The 24,253-nt window shown below is 39.9% G+C and overlaps 1 protein-coding gene across 12 annotated transcripts in view; it reads left to right on the top strand.

Moving 5' to 3' along the window:
- Nucleotides 1–24,253, top strand: part of PALLD (palladin, cytoskeletal associated protein) — a 290,199-nt gene that overhangs the window by 213,870 nt on the left and 52,076 nt on the right. For all 12 annotated transcript variants that reach the window (XM_067551761.1, XM_067551759.1, XM_067551760.1 and 9 more), the window contains one exon: nt 22,010–22,687. In XM_067551761.1, the coding sequence (XP_067407862.1) occupies nt 22,010–22,687 (678 nt within the window). The remainder of the gene's footprint in view (nt 1–22,009; nt 22,688–24,253) is intronic.

Below are 24,253 nucleotides of genomic sequence, written 5' to 3'. Positions count from 1 at the left end.
CCAAAGAGGATGGAGCTAGGCTGTTCTCAGTGGTGGCAGATGACAGAACAAGGAGCAATGGTCTCAAGATGCAGTAGGGGAGGTCTAGGTTGGATATTAGGAAAAACGTTTTCACTAGGAGGGTGGTGAAGCACTGGAATGGGTTACCTAGAGAGGTGGTGGAATCTCCATCCTTATAGGTTTTTAAGATGCAGCTTGACAAAGCCCTGGCTGGGATGATTTAGTTGGGGTTGGTCCTGCTTTGAGCAGGACAGGACTGGATGAGCCTCCTGAGGTCCCTTCTAACCCTAATCTTCTATGATTCTATTGATTTTGAGAGAACTACTCAACAAGAGTAAGAATGGCAGCATCTGTCCTTAGTAAAAATAATTAATAATGCCACTTACATAGCACTTTACAAGCATTAACTATTTATCTTCATTAGGTGGTGGTGGTGAATTGATTCAGAAACTGAAGCATAAAGGTTTGTCCTTGCTAAGACCCCAGAGAATCAGTATCAAACCCGGGATAAGAGTAATCAGTATCAAACCCGGGATAAGAGTATAATGTTTCTGGCTCCAACTCCTGTGTTCAGATCCCTAGATCATGACTCTCTCTACTCTGATTAAACACTCTAGCGGGAAAAATCCGGACTCCATTGAATTAAATCCTTTACCGAGTTAGGGTTTTCACTCTGTCTTTTATTGGAGTTATACATATCTTTATCAGAGTAAGGAATGAGGCTCATGTAGCTCTCTTGTTCTGCTGAAATTTGTGCAAAGTCAAAAGTGATTTTCCAATGATGTACCAGTGCTCCAGCATTGAGAAAGTAATAAGAACAAGTTTGCCTGGCCTCTGCTGCATTCCATTGCTCTTTTAATTAAAACATCACCCTTATATGATGATTCTCACTGAGAACGAAGTGGACACCTTTGTGTGTTTAAAGCAAGATGTTAATTCGCAGGGAGGCTTCCTATTAAGGAAGAGTGATGTAATGTCAGTGGAACACTGCCAGCTTCTCTCCACTCATTTTATTTATATTAGCTGCATACTGGAGAAAAATGCCCCACAAAACATGAGTGCTGCTTGCTATATTTAGCCCGGCTAGCTTAGAAGTACCAGGAGATTATGTTTCTATGCAATGGAAATAATCATTTTAAAAAAAAGACTTTTGGGGCATCTTATTTCAATAAAACATGTTTGAACTAGTGAGGAAGTGAAAACACTACATTACAAGACAAGCTCGTGATACACAGAAGAACTCTGGGGTGTCTTCTACTATTTGTTTTTTTGGAACAGAAGTTTTGCTTGTACTCCTGTACTGAAAAACAATGTTTAAGATTAACATTTTAACTCAACGGTTGTATATAGTTTTAGCTGGCAGTAATAGAAACAACATGAATTAATATGAAGCATTGTAGACTTAAAATACTATAGATAGAATATAAATGCCGTAACATTTAGCTTAAGTGGCTAAAACTGAAACCTCAGCTATATACCTAAACACAGTAATCTAATCTAAAGAGTTTATATGTCCCTAATACTGTGCATCTTTTAGTGATATATAAAATTAACTTATCATTAACCTAGATCCCTCAAGTATATTGTGCTGATTACCTTCTCCATGGTTTTGTTAGAACTGATGAAGTCCTCCATTTAATGAGCTGTAGGGGGAAAAAAAAAAAAAAAAAAAAGCCAGTTTCTGGCTTTTTGTTTACTTGTACTCTGATGGCCTTGATAGATAATCACAAAATTTCTTCCCTACTATAACAATGTTGCTGCATGCTGCTGTTAACTAGTTTTCTATTCATTTCACACCCATATGGTGACCTTAGCTGCGTGGATTGTGTATGAAAACCATGGATCCTCCCTGCCGCTCATTCTGCCCAAAGGAATATTTCTCATCTAAAGTAGCTGGAAATACATTTGTTTGTGACAGTGCAGAAACTGCATTCACATGTTAGTTAATTATGTATTCAGTGCTGTTGTTTCTGTGTCGGTCCCAGGATATTAGAGAGAGTGAGGTAATATATTTTATTGGACCAACTTCTGTTGGTGAGAGGGACAAGCTTTCGAGCAGTCAGAGAGCTGAAGAATAGCTCTGTGTAAACTCAAAAGCTGGTCTCTCAGTTAATTATATGATGCATAACAGCATTTACATCAGTTACTTACATGGTATATAAGATAGATTTTAATAATACATCTAAATGAACCCATTATTTGTATAACTGAGAGTCACCCCAATGTGATTGTGAAGCAATGTGATATATTGCCAAGAGACAAAGAATTGGTTCAAGAGCTACCAGTTAATTTCTCAGATCTGAGTCCATGAGGTTTGGATATGTCTGAGATTTAGGTTCCAAGGAAAGGGTGAACAGCTGTGTGAACATCTTCCTCTTAATCATTTTAGAGTGCATCATTGGTGGTGGTGGTTTCTGAGAAAGTTACATTGTGTTCCATTCTTCTGGTCAGAAGTAAGGCAAAATGGCAGACCCTTGTGGGACAGAGAAAATAAGACAAAGACAAAGAGATCAGTTAGGACTATTGCAAATCAAGCATCATGTTTCTCTTCACATCTGGAAAGTGTTTTAGAACTGTGGAACTGCTTAATATACATAGGAGGTGTTCCAAGTGTGATAGCAAGATACTGTAGCACATTTCCAAGTGTGCTGAAGATCTTTTCCCACTCAGTCATTCTGAGTAATTCATTAGGGAAGTGGATCATGCTGCTAAATAATGATGAGAGAATATTTTAGGTCAACTGGAGGTCAAAAACATTTCCTCTAATTATAAGTATGGTAATCAATCTGGACTTTCCTTTTGGTAGAATTCTTATTGATTTCAAATACCACAATTAAATTGTAAGAGAAAGTGGGGATAAAAATGTTCCCATGTTCTTTAGATGGAGGACCAAATACCTCCCCCAGGATAAAACAGCAGACATAACTAATGTATGAAGTATTGCCTGGACAGTGTACAGTGAGGATGGTGTGCTAACACTTCTCATTTAGCAAAGATTATTTCTGAATTTAACTAGAGACCAAAAAAAAGGGATTTTTTTTTGGCATTTTAATATTCTTGAATCAGTCTTTAAATCAATCCAGAAATATTCAGCCTCTGGTGTTTTCAAAAATGATGGCCTCCAACAGGACTGTCTTTAGTGAGTGAGAACACAACTAATGTGACAAGCCTCAGTGTATGTATCCTGGAGTGTGGAGAAATAAATGTAGTTGCAACTGAACAAAAATACTTATTAGTGCATATCAGCAAAGTTGGGTATCCAAACACATTTCAGGATGTACAACTGAACTAATTATGGAGGACAACTACTTCTTTGCTTTTCCTTATTTTTTCCTCCCTAATGAAAGAACTATAGTTAATGATCTGTTGTACACAGCTGAAAGCATTAGATCAGCTGTCAACAGCACCCTTACTCTTAAAGGCTTACCCTTCCCCCATTTCTCTGTGATTTTTCTTGTGTTTTTTGTCTTGATTATTTTTTTCCTATTCCATATAAAATCACTGTATGGAGGAAAGGACAAACCAGTTTTGAACTGCTCTGAATTTTAGTTTAGCTCAAACCAAACCAACTCTGAAATTTATTTTAAGTTAAAATAAAGTTCAACTAACTTTTAAAGTTTTCAGAGTACCACTGGAAAGGGATGAAGGTGATTTGGTGCTTCTCCATTGGCACACAGAGAGGAAGGAAGTTCTCATCCATGCTAGCCCTACCTCTGGTATGGCACCAGAACTCTTTTAGTATGGTCTTCTGTACCCCGCAAACCTAAAATTCCATTTTCATTGTAGACTTGTGGGCTGGTTATCAAAGTGCAGTTTAGTAAGATTCTTCTGTTCTATGTCTCAGCTATTTATAAGGTGACAGGCAACTGCTGAGAGTAAGTGTTGTGGCATCTAAAGAGAGAGGAATAGAAGACCATGACTTCACTACAAAAAGGTATATTTTTACATCAAGTTAGTTCTCTTGCTGTAAAGTCCTAGTGGACACAAGACACAGTTAGTTTTTACTTTGATTTAGGTAGTCAAGGTCAGGCCAGCACCAACTAGGGTTTACCTCACCTAGCTAAACTAAGGTAAAAACTAGCTTTGCTTTGTCTCCACTAGGACTTACATCAAGAAATCATGCTTTTTGAAGTAAAGACAAAGTTCAATGTATTGTCTCTTAGAGCAATACCAGATGCTTCAGAGGGAAGTGCAAGAAATTCAGGAATAGTCAGAATAACCCATGTCTAGGGAGCCTTTCTTCATAATCCCTGTCAGATCATGGTTGGAATATGCCTTGAAGCATGAATTTCATAACTTATCATATTTTTTAAAATAAGCTTCTTAGCAAACACCCATCCACTTAGTCAAGCTCAAGACTAATGACACGGGGCGGGGAGGAGGACAGCTTGCAGGTTTTTTTGCTGAGTTTAATAGAATTATAGAAGTCAGTTGTCTTCATACTCGATCATAAAGTCCATTCCTTGCAAGATTGTTCCATATAGCATCTTAGAATAAAGGGAGGAGAATGCTATTCATTATTTTTTCCTATTTTTATAGTTTTTTTTCTTTTAAAGAAACCTGCAAAAGTTAATTTCTCTAGCACTGAAAAAGAGGGAGAATGTAATTTAACACAAATGTGTAGCCTGTCCCTCTTGTGCTAAAATAAACACTTCTGATGTGTTTGCACTTTGTCTAGTCCATTTTTAAGGTGTTTCCAGATCATGTGGCTTAGCTGAGTGCTTTACACCAGCTGGATAGCTCCAGGGGATAAGTAGTAATCCTTTGAACCGAATCAGCCCAGCCAATGTCTATTCAAGTTCCACCTTGGACAAAAATTTGGAAAAGGTTAGATGGCATATTGCTAGAATCTGTCTGTCAGGTTTTTTGTGGATTCTCCATCACTGGCAATTTTTAAATCAAGATTGGTTGTTTTTCTAAAAGATCTGCTCTGGAAATTATTTTAGTAAAGTTCTATGGCCTGTGCTATACAGAAGGTCAAATTAGAGACCACAGTGGTCCCTTCTGGCCTGGGAATCGATGAAGCTATTTGATACAAGTTTATTGTCTCTTGCTGCTCCTTAGGAGAAATTTCAGTCTCTGTTGTGTCTGGTTCTTCATTTTAGACCAGTCATCTTGTTATATTTGCCACTGCATTGGGGGGGGGGGGGAAGAAATTAACTTGCTTCTACTACTTCCTCCAGACCACAAGCTGCTTTGTTTCATTTACATCTAAATAGATTCCAGAAAGGTTTGCCACAGAAGAAAAGCCGATCAGTTTCACTAATGTATTATCTGAACACAATGAATGTTTGAGTTTTTCATCATAAGCTTGTTTGTGCCAACAAAATAAACAAAACAAGCCCCCACACCTTAAATACACTGTTTACAGAATTACAGATTCCTTACTGTGCAGTTTACTCCAGTGCAGATGTAACACTGACAGACCCTGGTCGTCGGCAGGTGGGACGGAACCTAGGACTTCTGCATTGGCCCTTTGATGAGTCTGCTTCAGCCTTAGCTATCTCTAGCTGGGCTAGGTGCCTCTAGTAGAGGACAGAATGCCACACCAAGCAGGCATAGATTATACAGAGCACATGTAATAGGGCCTCTGCACCAAATTAGTTGTATATTAAAAGCTTGACTAATGACTTAAATGGTAAGTAATATTTTAGATTGACCATCTACAATGGAATGGGTTTTACCGTTAATTCTAAGTAACTTTTTCTGCATCTTGCTATCCCACATGATCATCAGAGGTCTTTTTAACAAGATAATGAGAGGTCATGTAATTAGTAACTAGCGGGGGAAGGGAGGGGAATGAATTTAAATTCTCACAGCAAGACTTTCACTTATCTGCCATGACAATCCTGCTTTAAATTATTTATTGCAGATGTTAAAGGGAAAATGAATAATTGAGTGCAATGAATAATATCCAAGTGCATATTCATTCAGTATATAGTATTTACTTTTCTGATAATAGATTATGCAGAACATCCTATTCAGAAGAAGAGCTTATTCTGGGCGTAAAAAGTGTTATGACTACAATGAAGCTAATTGGCCATTTGTGTTACTGTTTGTGTGTGCCCAGAAATTCTGCTGGTATAAGTTTTTATTTTGTTTTGTTTTGTTTTTTATAGCTATCAGGACACAAAGTTAATTGGAGTGTAGGTTTCTGTCAGGCTTTAAGGCTAAAGATATCTACTCAGTCCAGGGGGGAATCACATACACATATCTGGTAATCCAGCCCCTGTTTCAGATACTGAGAAGGATGCTAGGGAAGCAATTGGAGTGTGCAGTGTTTCCACAGCTCCACGCAGAAGGCAGCTTCCACCTTAGATAACTGAAAACTAGGGGAGCCAATGGGCTGCACTTCCAAAGGACTTCAAAATGGAATCTGGGAGGAAAAAAGCCTCCCCTGTGGATCTTCAAAAACCACAGCAAGAAAGCTCCAGTCCCTAATGCTGCAGTAGCGTGTGTGGCCCAGATGAGAGGTTTAGGATCTGCAAAGGACTGCATGATCTCCTGTCTCCTCCCTTTCCACCAAGTATACACTCAAAGAGCAAGCTGATTCCTTCTGTGCAAACTAGGGTGACCAGATAGCAAGTGTGAAAAATCAGGTTAGGGTACAGGGGGGTAACAGGTGCTATATAAGAAAAAGCCCCGAATATTGGGACTGTTCCTATCAAATCAGGACATCTGGTCACTCGAGTGCAAACCCAACTATACTGGGGATCTGCTGGGCCCAGTGCAGAGCCAGGTTACAACAGGAAGAGAATATAAGACTTGTCCCTGACACATAACACAGACACAAGATTTGGTTGAGTTAAAATTAAAAGTTGTTACAATTTTTAATAGTATTTTATTTTCTTAAATAAATGTTAAGTAGGACAATAGAGTTAACATCAGTACTAGGAATGTTCTGGGGACTGAAGTGGAGAACTTGTTAGACTCTTGGAAGTTCATTGTTATTTCTTGCTTTCCCACTCTTCTTTCCTTCTCTCCTAGATGTACCTACATGCTTTTAATGGGGTCATTCTTATGCTTATAAAAGGGATCTCTTAAGAGTGGTATGATTGATTGGAACCACATGGCATTATTCTAAAACTGTTCTGGCATCCAGCATGAATAAGCTGACATTCTCATAACAAGAGAACCTCAACAGCACATAATTGTTTGTTAGAAATTATTCCTTTTTTTACTTTAATGTCATTTTCAATGGTTTGTTTACATAAATTATTTTAAGGAGAGAATACTCCTGCAGTTACAAAATGTTCCAGAAAAAATTAAACTAACCAGTCAGCCGATCAAAATTCCCCAAATATTTGATGATGTTTGCAGTGTTGTGGTAGCCATGTTGGTCCCAAGAAATAAGAAAGGCAAAGTGGGTGAGGTGCTATCTTTTATTAGACCAACTTCTGTTCGTAAAAGAGACAAGCTTTTGAGCTATACAGAGCTCTTCTTTAGGTCTGGGAAAGATAAGACCAGCCTGGGAGCTTTAATTCATAACTTTGCTAGGCACTTAAAATCATGGATTCAGTAGCGACACTGGCTTTGTCTCTTTACAAAAGTCTGTAACTCACTGACCTTCCTTTGTCATATCACTGCAGAGATGTTAATTGTCCATGTCATCTTGAATTGTCTCTACGCTTAACAATCTGTTTCACCTCATATTTAGCAGTGACACTCTAATTACCTTTCCGAGATCTGAAGAAGAGGCCAGGCTTAAAAGCTTCTCATTCGCCAACAGAAGTTGGTCCATTAAAAGATATTATCTCACCCACCTTGTCTCTACGAAATATCTGAGACTTACATGAGGCAATGATCCTCATCAAACAAGGGTGCATCAGAACTGCTCTGATTTCTGGGTGCTGGCAGGCTGGGGAGGAGGTAATAAATTGTTGTGCTTTCTCACATAGGTCTGGAACTAGAGGCTTAACCATTAGATTAATCTCTGATATTTGTTTTCATTATGTTATCTTATCAACTAGCTGACACAAATTTATAGCTAAAGTGTATATATTCCATTGATCAGAAGCTGCTTAAATCTCTACAGAGATATTCATTCCATTTCTTCTTTTTAAAAATAAAGACATTATCTCCATTCTAATCAATCAACTAACTTCATTAATTAGCTCATCTCTAAATTAAAACTGATAAATTCTGTGTGTCCTATTACTCAGCCAAGCACTATATAATTTTAATGAATTACATGTTCATCATAGTGAAAATATACCCCACTAAATCTATAGAAATTGGATGGCACTACAGCATTAGATCATTTGTTTACTGTATACAGATATTAGATTATCATTTTAATTAGGAAAAACAGTAGCCATCTTTTGCCTCTTTTCTCATTTTTATATGTGTATGGTTTTATGCTATTACAGATTTTTTTTAATTCAGAATTAAGGTTTTTAAAAAGAAAGAAGTCCTATCTCTTGGTTTTGCTTACTATACATGAAAATGAAATCCAACAGACATACCACTAGGCACAGTCTTTAGTTGTCCTTGTACTATAGTATATGTTAAATATGCAGAAGACCTATGGGTCCATTTCTGTGCTAATGTAGGATTCAGTGATGTTTTGTCCAGGATAGCTATAAGTTCAAGCAATGGTACTTTTACCAATAACAGTGCCTCACCTATCTATAACTTAAGCTTTTCTCCGCTTAACATTATCACTTAATACCGCCTGCTCAATTCTTCATCTTATATGTCAGTGATAAGGGACTCATAGCAATGAATATATGACACTTTTGAATTACAAGTCCATACTGCAATGCAGGGTGCCTGACTCCATCTTCTGATTGTAGCCCCAATAGGGGAATTAAGTTCAGTCTTACTAGTAAAGCTGGATTGTGTCTTTGACTTGTTAAACAATGAATGCACACAAAAGCACAATTTCCTCTCAGTACCCAGGCTGAATTTGTTATCTTACTGGTACATGTTTTGAAAAATGTCCTTATAGTGTTAGAGAGATATGAAAAGCAGTTCCGTCTGTGAAAGAATTGTGTGGTGACGTCTTGTGTCTCAACAAATATTGGCAATATCACTACTGCTGGTTTCCTTAGGATAGAAATTAACTTGATGTCTTTTCACAGATAACCAAATGAAAATGGAAAATGGGCACAAGTACAACTGCCACTTTTTAGGATAAGTTGGGAAAGTCCTTAATAGTCAAACTAGAGCAGAATTTCCTTGAGAGAGTTCACAAACAATGCAGCTACAGTGCAGATGTTTTACCTTTGTTGTCTTGTCTGAGGTTTTGTCTAATGAAGAATCAAGCTTATTTTTATAGTATCCGTTGTATTAATAGTAGAACATTCTGGGTTTCTTTTGAGTAGATTACATAAATAAGTCCTCTCTGTTTCTCTGTCTTTTTTGACTGAATTAGTTGTTTATAAACGATCATCCAATTAATAAACAAAGTATCCATGTGAAGTATTGTTTGCATCCAATTGCATTTGAAAATATTTGCTAGCAAATGTTGTGTGGTGAAGAGATGGGTTAGTGTGGCAAAATACATCTGGAAAGTTGCAGTTGTGGGGATTGTTCCTAGTTGTCCAGAATGAGGACCAAATTTGACCCTCAGTTATACCCATGCATCCTCATTGAAGTCTGGGTAAGTAAGGACAAAATTTAGCCCTGAATATTTTTATTTTAGCATATACATTGGTATTGATCTTTCACTGATAATTCAAAGCCTACATGAATAGGAACCTTTCTGGGAAAATGAAACAGTCTGTGATTCTTTCTTGCAAGACAGGGTATCATTCAGCATCAAGAGGCGGTTGCTTCAGTACAAAAATATTTACACTAACTTAGCCTGAGGGCTCTTTCTACATTGAGCATAGTCCAGTTTTGGAAATATTGTACCTTGTCATATGTCATCTTCAATGGTGTTTTAAATCTTCCCCTTTCTTTGTCAAGCTTCCTTGTCATGTATCCATTTTCCATTTGTACATATCTTTTTCAAAATATGAAAATATTCATTTTCCATCCATGGTGTAATTGTCGGCAATCCTGCTCACTACAGCTGTTAACTCAAGCAACCTCAGCAGAAGGGTAGTTTTTCTGTTTTAAAAAGGAAGTAATCGCATCATTGACAAAACTCATGAAAAACTTTAAAAGTTTAATTACACATAATGTTGTAAATATTACAGATGTAACAGCAGACTTTCAGATAAGTGAGACCACTATAAAATTTTATATGAATTCCTAAGTGTATATAAAATCCTAACATTTTAAAAGCATTTTTAATTGTTAGACAAAGTTTTGAAAATTATTTGCTTCCATTTTCACTGGTGCCATTTGCACCAGCAAAACACAACTTTATATAATAGTAGAAGAAGGTAAAGTTTCCACCCTGCTTAAAACAAAATATCCGCACACCATATCTGGCCCAAACTTACCACTTTCTTTATCAGTAATCCAAAAAATACAAAATAAACCTGCCAAAGCTCTTTCCCCAAACTTGGCTCAGCCTAGGATTTTCTCTGGAGGACCTCTTCTAACTCAGTCTCAAGATCTCATTTTTTCAGGAAGACAATCCATTCTCTTTTATACTCATAGATAAGCGTTAATTAGACCCACATGATCTAACAGAATCACTTGGCAAAAATTATTTTTCTCTTTATTCAGGGTTCAAGCTCCCGACACAAGAATGACAACAGAAGAGCTCTGTGTCCCTAGGCAGGATCCAAAAATCTGTGTCCGTTCTAGGTGGCAAAATGGAAATAATATGGGTAATTTCATTTTGTGGAGGATTTCAAAATCCTTCACAAAGAGGAATGGATTCGCCACTCCAGGGCACTCTGCATGATGGGCTGGCCCAGAGCAGAGTCTTGGTAGTCCATGCTGCCAAGGAACTGTGAGCTTGGGAGCCAAGGGCTTCCAGGTTCCTGACTTTCCATCAGCCCTTCAGGCTGCTGAGAAACCAGGTACATAGGAGTTGGGGCTGCCAGACTCTAGGCCTCTTATCACGCCCAATGGAAATCTCCCTGGTGGAAGTTCATGAAAATTGAAGAGTCTCTGCAAAATTTTGACAGACAAATTCTGACATTTATTCATCAGAATATTTTGACTAGCTCTAAATGTTTGCTTAGGTATTTGCTGAGGTCAAAGGTAATTTTTAGCTGCAAAAATCTGCCTTTCAATAAAACAGAAAATGCGTAAAATATAGAGGCAAAGACAGTGACTTTCACTTTTTGTAATTTTTATCAATATGATTTACAAAGTATTTACCAGTACTGGAGGTGGAAGTTAGTGAAAGAGGATTTCAATGAAAATGACATCACACTGCTCCCTTGAATGAACAAATGTTACCCCAAAATGCAAATCCATTTATTTGGCATTGATCTCAGCAGTTAATCTAGAAAACTAGCTGAGCATCTTTGACTAAGTGGTGATTAATTCTAGACATTTTTTTCATTCAGTCCCTCCCCACACCTCTGACCATTGTTATATTTAACACAGATCGGTGAATCTACGTTAGGTGCATTTCAAAAAGGAATCTTAGGAAGACTGTGATAAGTATGTTTTCACTTTGCAGAACAACTCCAAATGCAGTATCTGTCTGTATGAAGGCAGAAATGACCTATTGAAGTACTTGAAGTGAATTAGACTCTTTCCACTAAACAAAGACTACTGTCCTTTCTCTTTAAAATGGATTCTTGCACTAGGTAAATTCAGATCAGTTTTTCATTTGCCCCTTGTGTCCAATAATATTTTCTTGTTCAAAATGATTTGCAAGGGAATTGAAGACTAGTGAGCAGAGGGGAGGTAAGGAAGGGCAGAGAAAAGAAAAATGAATTATAAGTGTGCAATACAGCAAATACACATTTAAATAAACTCAGGGCACTTAACTGTGGTGGCTGTTTATAATTTACTTCATATTGCACTTGTTATATATACAGTATTGTAAAATATTCAGTAAACTTTAGTGCAGTTATTTAGTTAAATAAATATATTGAGAGACAAAGGCTAGACTGTTTTCCAATCTTTAGAGCAGCGGTTCCAAATCTGTGTTCCGCGGACCCCCCTGGTGGTCCATGAGTCAACTACAGGGGGTCTGCAGAAGAGAAAAATAATAGCATCCTCACCAAGGAAATGTACAATTTCAAATAAAGCTAGTAGCACATAGTGGTCTATGAAATGTCTGGAGGTTGAAAAGGGGTCCGCACACTTGAAAAGGTTGGGAACTGCTGCTCTAAAGTATTTCTATTTACTGAATCTTTAACTTCATGTCATGTCAGTCTGGATCCCATGGTTGGCGTCCATCAGACTCATGTATAAGATGGGAGTCTTTTGAATAGTAGCGTCCATCGGGGCTGCACATTCACCCTGTGCTTCCTTGTGCTCCCATAAGAGGGCATTAAAGCTGAGGCAGCTGCAACTCTTCCTCAGTTCCTTCTCAGCAGCAAGCTGGAACTTAACAAGTATAATCTTGGTAGAGACTTCAGCTCTGTTTTTCAACTAATTTTTTTGAAGAAACTTCATCTTGAGACTCCTTCTCCACAAATTGGACATTTAAAGAAAAGAAAAAGAAAATCATCATACACTCCCCTACACTCTCTGTACAGCAGGATGCAATACTTCATATCAACTGCCACACCTCATGGCGGGTGCTACACCATCAGAGTTCAAACCCTGCCTGTCCTATGATAGACAGATTCCCATCAACCTTGGAAAGACCCATGTCTCAGATAGGTTCCAGCTTGCTGCTGAGAAAGAACTGAGGGGAATGACTTGCACACAGAGCACCTAACAAGTATAGTCTCACACACTGAAGCAACGACTAGAACCAGAGCCAATACCATTATTGTATCAGCATACAGCACCACCACTGGAAGAGGAGATCTTCGCTTCACCATCCTACTCCTTTTTCTCCTGTGTTGAGCAGGACCCCTCTTCCCTGCCTTCAAAAAGCAATCTTAAGGAGCATACCAGCTGACTTTTCTTTAGAGATCCATCTCAGCTGGGCTGTGAGTGGCATCGAGCTAAGTGCCTCTAGCTGGCCAATGTCTCTAGAGCATGCCACCAGGACTGTAGTGGCCCTACTGAAAACCATCATTATTCAGGTCCAGGAGCAGATATCCCTCTCATACATCCAGAAAGAGGAGGAGATCCTGTTCCTTAGTGGCATCATTAGGCAGACCACTCACACAAGAGCTGGACAATTGCCTCCATGAGAAAGAGGTAATGGAAGGACATTAATAACCCCCATCTACACACAAGATGCTATGCTCATTACCAGATAAGGTGGTGATGCCAGTCCCAGAGTCAGCAATCAATCACTTTAAGGCATTCCAGGGCCTTCTGTCTCACATTGAAATGAAATTCATACAGGAAAAGTCCCACAAACTTTTTTTATATTTTAAGCACAACTCCTGTAGCCCAGGTTCTCACTCCCTGTCAGTCAGAGGGTTCCGGATCTGACCAAATCTTGGCCATTTTTCCTCCTACTTATAAATACTTCTATGCCCACCCAATTCAAGGGCTTGTGGTTGTTTTGGTGGTACCAGAGACGTTCAAGTCCAATAAAAGCCTACCAAAGGACAAAGATCCTAAGAAACTGGGTCTATTTGGATGCAAGGTATATTAATTTGCCTCACTGGATCTCCACGTTGCAAACTATTAGACCTTGTTTACTATATGTGATTTTCTCACCTGAAAGATGGTCACCCTCTTTCTGTTACAGAAAGCAGCAGAAGATGGCAGAAAGTCTAGAATATGCCCTTTCCCTGTTCTCCAGCTAGGGCTCCTGGTGAACTATGAAAAATCATCTCTTGTCCCATCACAGAAGATAGAGTTGATAGAAGCTTTTATTAACTCCAGGTCCACAAGAGCTTACCTTCTGTAGGATAGGTTCTTGTTCATCCAATCAATGGTATGCTGAAATGGAATCAAACTCTGCTTTGATGATATGGACTTGTCTGGGGCATCTAGGCCATATGTGTGCATGCACTTACGTTACATCCTTTGCCATATTTCTTCTATTGGCTCTGTGATGTAACTCTGGCTGAATTTGATCTATTCCCCAGCAAAACACCAAATGAACAAGAAAGGCCTGATCCCACCTCACATTGTCACAGAACTGAGATGGTTGCAGGAACCCAAGAAAGTACATAAAGGGGTTCCATTCACAGCTCTTTCCCTCGAGTGGTTGTTAAGAACATCCATTATAGAGCCAATATTCCTTCATTGTGGAACTCCTTTGATAGACTTGATCACCATCATCAACAATGCCAAGTGCCAGAGCTTTTGTTTCTGTGGCACAAGCCTGGAATAGGTACCAGATACTTTCACCACTGGTCTCAAGCCTTCTATATGCCTTTTCATTGATTCCCCAAGATAATATCCAAGATCAAATGAGACAAAGCAACAATTATCCTGTAGTCCTGCCAACACAGTTCTTGTTGAAAAACAGGCCACAGATGTCCAGCCAAACATCTGTCCAGCTTCCAAGCTGCCTAGATCTGATTTCACAGCACTATGGCCAGATACTCCAAACAGACCCAAAGTAACTGTCCCTGTCAGTGTGGCACTTGGCTGGCTGAGTACCGTGGACAAAGACTGCTCTAGGCAAGTCCAGGAAGTCTTGAAACAAATCAGGAAGATATTATTCAGGAATACCCATTCATCAGAATGTAAGAGATATTCAACATGGACTGTCCAACAGGGTTTGACCCAGTGCAGCCTCCAATAACATGGATCCTTGACTACCTATTGCACTTAAAACAGGCTGGCCCTTTCATTCACCTCTGCTGTGGTTACGCATTGGACTTGACTGCCAGGGCAGATGTCAAATGCAGGACGACAGTACAAAAATCACTAACTACTGCAGCTGATATTTCTCACTCCCACCATCCAGGGGGGACACTGGTTGCTACTCACCGGAGAACAGTTACTTACCATATAATAACCATGGTTCTTCAAGATGCTATATTCAGGGTGTATCTCCTGACCACCTCTCCGTTCCTTACTTTTGTAGTCTTCAGTTATCATGAACTTCAAATTATGAAGAAACTGAGGGAAGATCATGGCCACTCTGCCCTTTATGCCCTCATATAGGAGCATGATGAGGCACAAGTCATGTGCAGCCCTGTTCGAAAGAGTTCAGTCTCGCATACATGAAGCGATTTAGTTGATTGATTTAATTGGGGTTGGTCATTGTAGTATGGGCTCCTGCCCGGCCTGGTTGTTGCAGCCCTTCCTCGGGCCCAGGCTCTGAGGAAGGCCACTGCACAGTCCAAAAAAAGGGGAATGTTAAGTCGCATAAGTTAAGCCGGATAAGTCACAGTCCGGGCCCTCAGGCAGGGCGGACTTCCAGGTAGTCTATCGCCCCGGCCCTCAGGCAGGGCGGGCGAGCAAGCAGTGTCCTCTGGTCAGAGAGCAGGATACCGTAATCACTCCTGAGATGGCAAGGACAAGGGGGGAGTGGAAGGGAGGGGGACACAGGCCCACCCGATTCCACTGTGTCCCAGCCCAGGGCCCTAGCAGGTGGCAAAGGCATTGCCACTGAGTCAGCGGGGCTCCTGCCGCAACACGCCGACGGGATCTTGCCCCTGTCTCAGCCATGGCTATGGCTGTCCCTGGGCCACTTCCTCCCCATATCCCCAGATACCTATATCGGTGGGATCCTCAGTGTCACTGGGGTACATGGCCCGCGGCAGGCTCGTCAATCCCTCTGCGTCCACCGGTGGCAAGGTGGGGAGCTCCTTGATGGAGGGCAGCTCCTCTAGGTCGCAGGGCTCCTGGGGTTCCTCAGCAGAGGGCAACTCCTCCAGGTCACAGGGCTCCAGGGTTTCAGCGGCAGGCAGCTCCTCCAGGTCCGGACCGGCCTCTGTGGGTCTCCCCCAGCCCTCCAGCTCAGGGGGCTCAGCCCAGTCACTTGGACCCAGACTTCCTGTCCAATCCTGGGGGTCTGGTGGTCCAGGCCAGTCTAGGGGGCCTGGAGGCCCTATCCAACCCTTAGGGCTTAGTCATTTGGGCTGTTCCCGGGTCCTATGCTTCGGGAGGTGCTCGCTTGGGGCAGCAGCCCAGCTGGGTTCAGGCCTCAGCTGCAGCCAGTGAGACAGCACATCTGCCTCCAGCAGCAGCTGTCCCTCACTGAGCTGTGGGGCCTGCTCTTTATACTCCCAGGCCCGGATGAGGCTCCACCCCTCTGATGCCAGATTGGTCAGCCAGCAGGGCCTATCATTAGCTGGCTTCCCGGTTGCCGGGCAGACTGGGCTGTTGGCCCTTTCAGTATCTGCTCTGGGCATTGCAGCCCTTCCTCAGGCCCAGACTCTGTGGAAAGCCACTGCACCTTCCTACAGTCCTGCTTTGAGCAGAGAGTTGGACTAGATGATCTCTTGAGGTCTCTTCCAACCCTAATATTCTATGATTGAGGCAGATGTGCACTCCCACCAATTACAACATCTCAAAGAATCACAGCAACTGTTCTTTTTCTGAGAGGGAGAAGGCAAAACAAAATTCCTTGCTGTGCTACAGCTAAAGTACTGTCCTATCATTTGTGCACAGTTCATTTACATGATGTAATAATAATACCTAGTTCTTATATCACACTTTTCATCAGTAGATCTTAAAGCTGTGTATAATAGAAGTCAATATCACTGTTCCCATTTTTTCCCATATGTGGAAACTGAGGCACATGGAGGGAAGTGACTTGTCCAAGGTCACGCAGCAGGCTAGTGGCAGAACTGAGAATTGAACCCAGCTGTCATGAGTCCTCCTACAGTGTCCTATCCACTAGGCTATACTGCCTCCCTACTGTTCGTGTTAGTCACAAGTTTAAACTTGGCCTCTAGTGAATGTATGTCTCCTGGACCAATGATTCTATACATAAAGCTCATTTTTTATGTCTGATGCTCTTTGTCATATTGTGCTCAACCAGTTACTACCTGTATACATGAAAGTGCACATGTAGAGAGCCGACTATACATAATTATACAGAACCTCCACCTAAATAGTTGAAATCCGTATTGAGTCACTTATGTAGTAGTTAGTGCACATTGGTATGTTTATTGTGGTTGTCGATATGTTGTTAGAAGAAGCCCAGGTTTTGATGGTGGCGTGAGGGATTCACTGACTTTTCATAATGGACAATAGTGCTCCTAGGCAGTTAGAGTAGTCAGCTTCCAACTCCAATAAGCTTTGCAGTTACAAATTTTCATGAAGCAAGGCAATAAAATAATTATACTTACTTACAAGTTAGATGCCTCTTTCATTTGAGTAATTTGACTTAAAGGAAATTTAAGAGAGGAAAACAAGTTTGTAGAAACATCTGAGATGTAGTAATCTCTTCTTGATACTCAGTATATGTACATTAAATAAAGCATTGCTTAGTTACAGAGTGCATAAGAATTCCCACAGTTAATTATAACTCATCAGTTCTCAGCGGTATAAAAGAAAACAGTGACTTCTTGCAGCACACACAGCGCTCCCAGAAACAAGCATATTTCCAGCCTCAAGATGATCACAACCTCTAACATTAGAAACTACTAGTATATAAATCCTAATTGTTAACGACAATACAAGTTGAGTTTCTTCCTCCCCCGTCTCCCTTTCAAGTCAGAGTTGCATGGCAGGTGAAAGACAACCCAGGAGAGAGATAGTAATGCTGTCATTTTAGTGTCAGTTATTAAGAGTGGATCCCTCTTCTCCAAATGTGTCTATATTCAGCAAAACTTAGTTTTTGTAGAACAGAGCAGTAGTTTGTACTTTTTACATAGACAAGTTATAATGTTGATGCACTACGTCTATAGTAAATTGGTAAAAATTAAATATTATGGGCAGGGTAGTAATATGCACATTCACATTAAGGAATGAATAACCTTTATAATGTATTACAGATTTCCCCTATTCCGTGCCCTTGTTCGTATTAAAATATTATTACTTCTCACTTTTACATTCAGGGTTTGTAAGTGGATGTAAATAAGTGTGTTTTTTCAATGGCCTATAGGTTTTATCTTTTCATGTTGTCTTTAATTCTGTTACCATAGCTGTTGGAGATAGATACAGAGTAGCAAGAATTTCCAACATTAGTCAGGAAATAACTCACATATATCAGAGTAAAGCTGTTAAAATCCCTTTTTAAATGGTCATGTCTGAGTTCAAATGATTTTCTAGATCTCCATTTCCCCTCCACCTCGAATGTGGTTATTTTATAGTTGATTTGGCCTTTTCACAGAGTGAATTTTAAAGAGAAGTTACTCTTGATTTTTCAGTTTCTGTAATTAATTGTTAGATAAAATTGTAACTAAGCCTCAACTAAGAAATCAAAAATAAGTATATGAAAATGTTATGATTTTTTTTCACTGATGTTTGAAGAAGTAGACATAAAATAAATTTGACCGGTTCTGTGAAAGTGTGCCTGTCTATAACTCTAGGTTATTAAAGACATCTCAGGTGGCTGAAAAAGGATCATGTTGCTATTATAACTAAATTAGTTTTGCTTGTATGTCCTTCTAGCCCCTGAAGTTTTTCTTTATCTCCACAGTTGCTGCACTATTGTGCTAATAATGGAAGAAGCATTGGTACAAATTGGCCATGGGTGGAGTATTTTTAACTTCTTTGGGTACATCTTCACTGACGGCAGCAAATTTGCTGCCGTCAGATCAATCTATCTGGATCAATTGAGCGGTCAGTGAAGACCCACTCAATTGATCTGGAAGTCGACTTGCTAAAACCACCCCCTCAAGTGGCGTAGTGCTGCGTTGATGGGAACATAGTTCCCATCGGCGCAGCACAGTGAAGATGCCACGTAAAAGAGAAGTTACGAAGTTGACAGGAGTTACGCAAGCTACTCTGCATAGCTCGTGTAATTCCCATGGACTGCCGTCGAATTTGAAGGTAAGTGTAAACCAGGCCTGTGTCTAGACTTGGCTCTGAGCAAGGTCAGTTCATGTAGTGCAACAATGTTAAACACCAGTGCCCCTCTCTACCCTAATGCTCCCAACATTATTAGCATCAGTGCAACAGCAACAATGGGATTTTTTTTTTAAATGCTGAATGACATAACCTTAGGGTGATGCATCTACACTAGAAACGTTAGTAACTGTCTTACAGCAATGGAATGGCTGCAAAGATGCCTAAGACAGGGATCATGCATTTTTAGCACTGTCATGAAAACCTCCTCAGACAATGGTCTTTCCTTTAGTCAACATGTAGATTTCCATGACACCCTGGATTTAAAGCCTGATTCTGGTCTATACTTGCACTTCTGCCTTTACTAACATTGGTATAGCTGCATCATTTAGCAACAGTTGCTGTAGAAAGGTAGTAATTAGCATCAACAAGGTGCTAGATGATCACTGCCATTGCTTGAAACATGAACACATGACTGTAATTTAAAATAGAAAAGTCTCAACACAGCACAGGATACCTTTTGTTAAAGCACATGATAGCTAAAAAGTCTTGGTGTCTGAGAGTGTTAAACTTCTTCCATATCTGGCACAGCATATATAGTAGGTATATTTCCCTTTACCTTTTTGGCCTTAGTCTCACTATAATACATTAAAATGATGGGGAAAATTAAGTAAAATTGGCATGAAAATTTAAGTAAAAATATGTTTAAATACTTCCATGACCAAATGCCCAATATGCCCAAGAATAGTAAAAATAAAGGCACAATTTTAAAGTGAGCTGGAAGGGACAAACTTAAAAAGAAAAACCCAAAATTAAAAAAATATATATTTTTTTAAACTTATCTGTCCAAGATGGTTCTGGTATTACTAAGAGGATCAGATGACCATATAGGCTAAAAAGAAAGCCTCAATGCAAAGTAGCTCAAACAATAGCCCTTTCATGGTAAAGGACATTTAAAAGTATAATAAAAATGAAACATCAGCCTTAACCCAAACCTCACATCAGAACAACCTGAACTCAAGAGGGTTTGGAAACTATATGGTCAACATTCAAAAAATGAATAAAAGATTCAGAAATCTGTAGTGAATAACTCCAAAATGATTCACCCAACTGTATACAAAATAGTCTGGTATAGAAGAGCTAATCTGCTACTAACAAAGTATGTACTGGAGGTGGGGTGACTCACATTTCTAGACCAAGCTATCTTTGCGATGCAGTTTTACAAAATAGTCAGACCCTTCAAAAAGTAAACACTGATTCTTATTCAGTATTGTATCTCAAAATACCTTGTATGATTAATCTTAAACTTCTGGTCCCCCTCTTTATAGCCAGACAATCTCCTTTGCTAGAGACCACAAATGAAATTTCAGGCAGCAAATACTTTGTGTAATTTGGATGTGCAGGAGTATCAAAATGAATTTTAGAATGGAAAGTAGGTTACAAATATAACTATAACATCATGACCATTTCTGATGCCAAAACTACATGTCCATTATGGTGTCAAACATACATACATATTCCATGCACTCAGTAGACTCTGTACTAAAATCTCCAGTAAAATAGTGATCTAAATTATATGATAAATGACACACTGTATATAATATTATAAAGTATTTATATGTCAAATATACTGAAAAGGTGCATGTGCACATAAAAGACATCTGGAGCATTGAGGCAAAGTTACAATTCCAGCTGGGACAAGACAAATGTTAAGCAAATAAGACAGATGAGTTTTAGGATTAAGACCACACACAGCAAAGTTTGATCTCCATTTTGATAGGGATCTTACTGAGGTTGTAGTGCTGCTAAAGCAGAAGGGCTGTTAAAGCAGATTGATAAACTACCTTAATGGTTCTTTAATCTCAAGATTTTTTTATAAAAGTGCATATTGAAGGAGCAATTAATAGGAACACAGCAATGTAAACAGTCATTCAAGCAATTGTACAATAAGCAAAAATATGCACAGGAGCTGGCTGTCATCAATGCTGAGCATCTATAATTCCTATTGACTTCATTTGGTGTTCTGAGTGCTATGCAGTTCTGAATGTCAAATGTATGGTCTTTGCAGTTATATGAATGTGAAGAAGTTCTGTATTTTTATTGCAAATAAGCCTATCTCTCATTGGTATGCTGCTATGTGTCCAGTTAGCAGAATCCAAGAGCTGTATTCAGTTCCTCAGCTGCCTCCCGTTATGGTAAGGTTATGAGGCTTGGTTAAGAATGAAAGTTATAAGGAGTACAGATACATTAACAGCTGTCAGTGGAAAAGCTGGGACGGAAACTCATGGTTTCCTGGCATGCGGTTTAGTTCACCTTTTCCTAGGTTGCAGAAAATTATGGGGGAAGTTTCATTCACTCCCCCACAAATGTGTGGGCAGGCTTGACAGAGCTGTCAGGTGTGAGACACCAAGGAAATGACACATGATTAACAGCAGGCACGAGTTAGGGAATTTAGAGTTCTAGCAACCTGATTGTGGCTGCAGTTGCATAGATATTGAATGCCATAATCAGGGGAGAACAAAACTGAGACCCTTTTTTAAAAAAGGAACCATTAATACTAGCACTCTTGCAATTAATATATTAAGTTCAAATAAAATTAACAAATTATCCACTGTGCATCCAAATTAAAATCAAACTTTTTTTAAGATTCAAAAAGAACTGTTAACGTCTACCATGGCATCACCTGAAAACAAGAGTATGGAGAAGATCACCAAAAGGACTTTGCTAGCAATATATTTAGGTCTGATGAAACAGAAAACTACTGGAAATTTGCCATCCCAATCTCCAGACCAAAAAGGTTTGAATCAGTTGGGAAAAGCTTTAAATAAGTATCCAAACTGAATCTCCCAACTTCATTGAGGTTTTTCCATCCCAGCAATGATTCATGGCCTTATTAATTAGAGAGCTTACAAACTGTCCTTTACCTACAGTTAAGTGTTGTAGCAGTTTAATATCTGATATGTGTTCCGTCAGGGACTTTGCTGGCTAGGGGATAGACTTACAGATCAGATATACACATAGCTCTGACTTCCATTGGCTTCTAAAAATCCAAGTGACAAAATAGAGCTTGGGGTCTAACATAATGAGGTTGTCTCTCTTTATTTTAATCCTCTCCTCTCCTGGCACCACCCCTCTGATTAACTTTCTTCTCATGCAGGGACCCATTCAAACTACAGCAGCTGCAGAATCAAATTCGTCTGGAACAAGAAGGTGGCCAGCGGTATCATCACCAACAGCAACGTCAAAACCCTCCCTCATCTCCTCCTTTTCCTCCTCCCCCTTCTTTCCAGGAGCTGGTGTCCAGCCAGTCTGTCACTTCTCCTGTGCAAATGAGCGTTCTCAACTCCCACACTTCCCCCAACATGCAGTCATCCAGCACCTTCAACTATGCCCGTCCTAAACAGTTCATTGCTGCTCAGAACATCAGCCCTGCTTCAGGCTATGTGACTCCTTCATCGGGGTCTTCCACGTCCAGCCTTCCATCCCCTATGTCTCCAACTGCCTCCCAGAAACAATTTGGCAGAGCACCTGGTCCCCCATTTGCTCCAGAAGGGGAGTTTCTATGGTATCCGTCTCCCTCTTCTCCCCCTCCCCCTCCCCCACCAGTCTTTAGTCCAACTGCCACATTTTCAGTTTCTGATTCCTTCCCACTTCCCCCTCCCCCTCCCCCTCCTCTCCCTTCCTCAGTTTCCTCACCTTCCCATAGTCTCTCTCCAACTGCTAGACTCTCTAACTCCAGCCAATCTCCAGCAGCATTCCTCAGCTCCATGTTACCATCCCAGCCACCGCCGGCGTCCGTCAATGCACTAGGACTTCCAAAGGGTGTTATGCCTCCGTGAGTATAAATAGCTAATGAACGTCTTACGTTTAATGTTATTGTTTATTAAGTTTGTTTTCTCAATTTTGTAGTTTCTTGGGCTTTCTGCACTCTGGTTGGTTATCCTGCTCACTGAGGAGGGTGTAGGGATGGCTGATTCATAAATCAGTGGAAGGAATTGCAAGAAAATCTCTCTTCTGGCCAGAGGTATTGCAATGATTTTCATAAGGTGATACTTGGCCTCTGACTCCATTGATTTCTGTGCATGGAGGAGTGTCAGGGAAGTAGGCACTGATCAGAAATTGCACGCTGTATTCTGCTAGGGAACAAAGTTGCAGACATGGAAAATAAAGTGGCCGCAATGGTCTACTGATCTTCTGTTATCTTTTTTCCTGAGGGTGTGTGGCAAGAGAGGATGTGGTGCTGGGGATTTGGAAGAACTGTTTTAAAAAAAAAACAAAACACACACACATCTCCACCACATATTTGCTCTCCCCTTTTGTCTCCCCTCACGGCTAAAATATTGCTTTGGAGCTTGCCAAAAGCCCAGTGTAATGCAGTTTGTCTTTCCATTGGCACTAGATTCTCATTCCATTGTTGGAGAACAAAGAAAAATGCTAAAGAACAAAAATGAGAATAGCTGGATACAAGGCTTATTTATTACTTTGTTTAAGGACTTTCTAAACATGTTTAAACATCAAGATTACTGGCTCAGCTATAGATTTGGTGCAGTAGGAACTTCTGTTATTTCACTCCAAGGTATGTGATGGAAGAGAAGGGAGAGATAAGATGGATACCAGAACAGTAATTCAGGTATATGGGGTTTTTTTAAAAGTGTTTCATCGAGATTTACATCCTATGGCTCGTTTTGATATTTGGCCACAAAATGAACAGAGTTAAGGAGAAAATGAATAGTTTCATTCACTATTGCATTCACTCTAACTTTGGGTTTTTGCCTTCCTGTCTTCTCGTTTCCATTGGCTCAATTCCTTTAATGATACCAAGTTCTAGTATTGGTTCAGGGACAGGTTTTTTGTGCAGCCCACAAAGGTCCCAAGCTGCCCCTTGTGTTTACCAAAACTCAGTGTTGCTGTTCGTGTGAGATCTCCTATGGCACTTTTGGAAACATTCCGTCAGTTACTCAAAGATATTACTGAATTTGTCTGCAATGTAAACAAAGCATCTGTAATTTTCATTATAACGTTTGGTGATGTTAAAAGATCTATTACATATTCAAAAATTAACTTATGTCTCCTTAATTTTTAGTTTTGTTTTTCACTTTTCCTACCACATTTCTTCTTTTATGCTACTAATGTTATCATATCCTTCCTTAATCTTTTTCAGCGATTGTTTCCCCTTTGTCCTGTTTAACAGTATTATCATTCCCATCATCCTCTATCTACCCTGCCACTCTTTCCTGTGTTGTTTCCCGTCTTTCTGTCCCCAAGTTCTTTCAGTTTCTCCTTACTTAGTCTTTCAATTTCCATTTTTCTGTCTTCCCAAAATTTCTAGTTTCTTGTCCCATCCCTTCTCTCCATCTCTGTTTTCCCTTCACTCCTCCCTCTTCTTCTTTTTCATCTCTAT

Source organism: Emydura macquarii, unplaced genomic scaffold (assembly GCF_026122565.2).
Source record: "Emydura macquarii macquarii isolate MOO-44397 ecotype Brisbane River unplaced genomic scaffold, CSIRO-AGI_Emac_v2 contig_1363, whole genome shotgun sequence".
Lineage (NCBI taxonomy): Eukaryota > Metazoa > Chordata > Testudines > Chelidae > Emydura > Emydura macquarii.
This window is presented reverse-complemented; position numbering and strand designations above follow the sequence as displayed.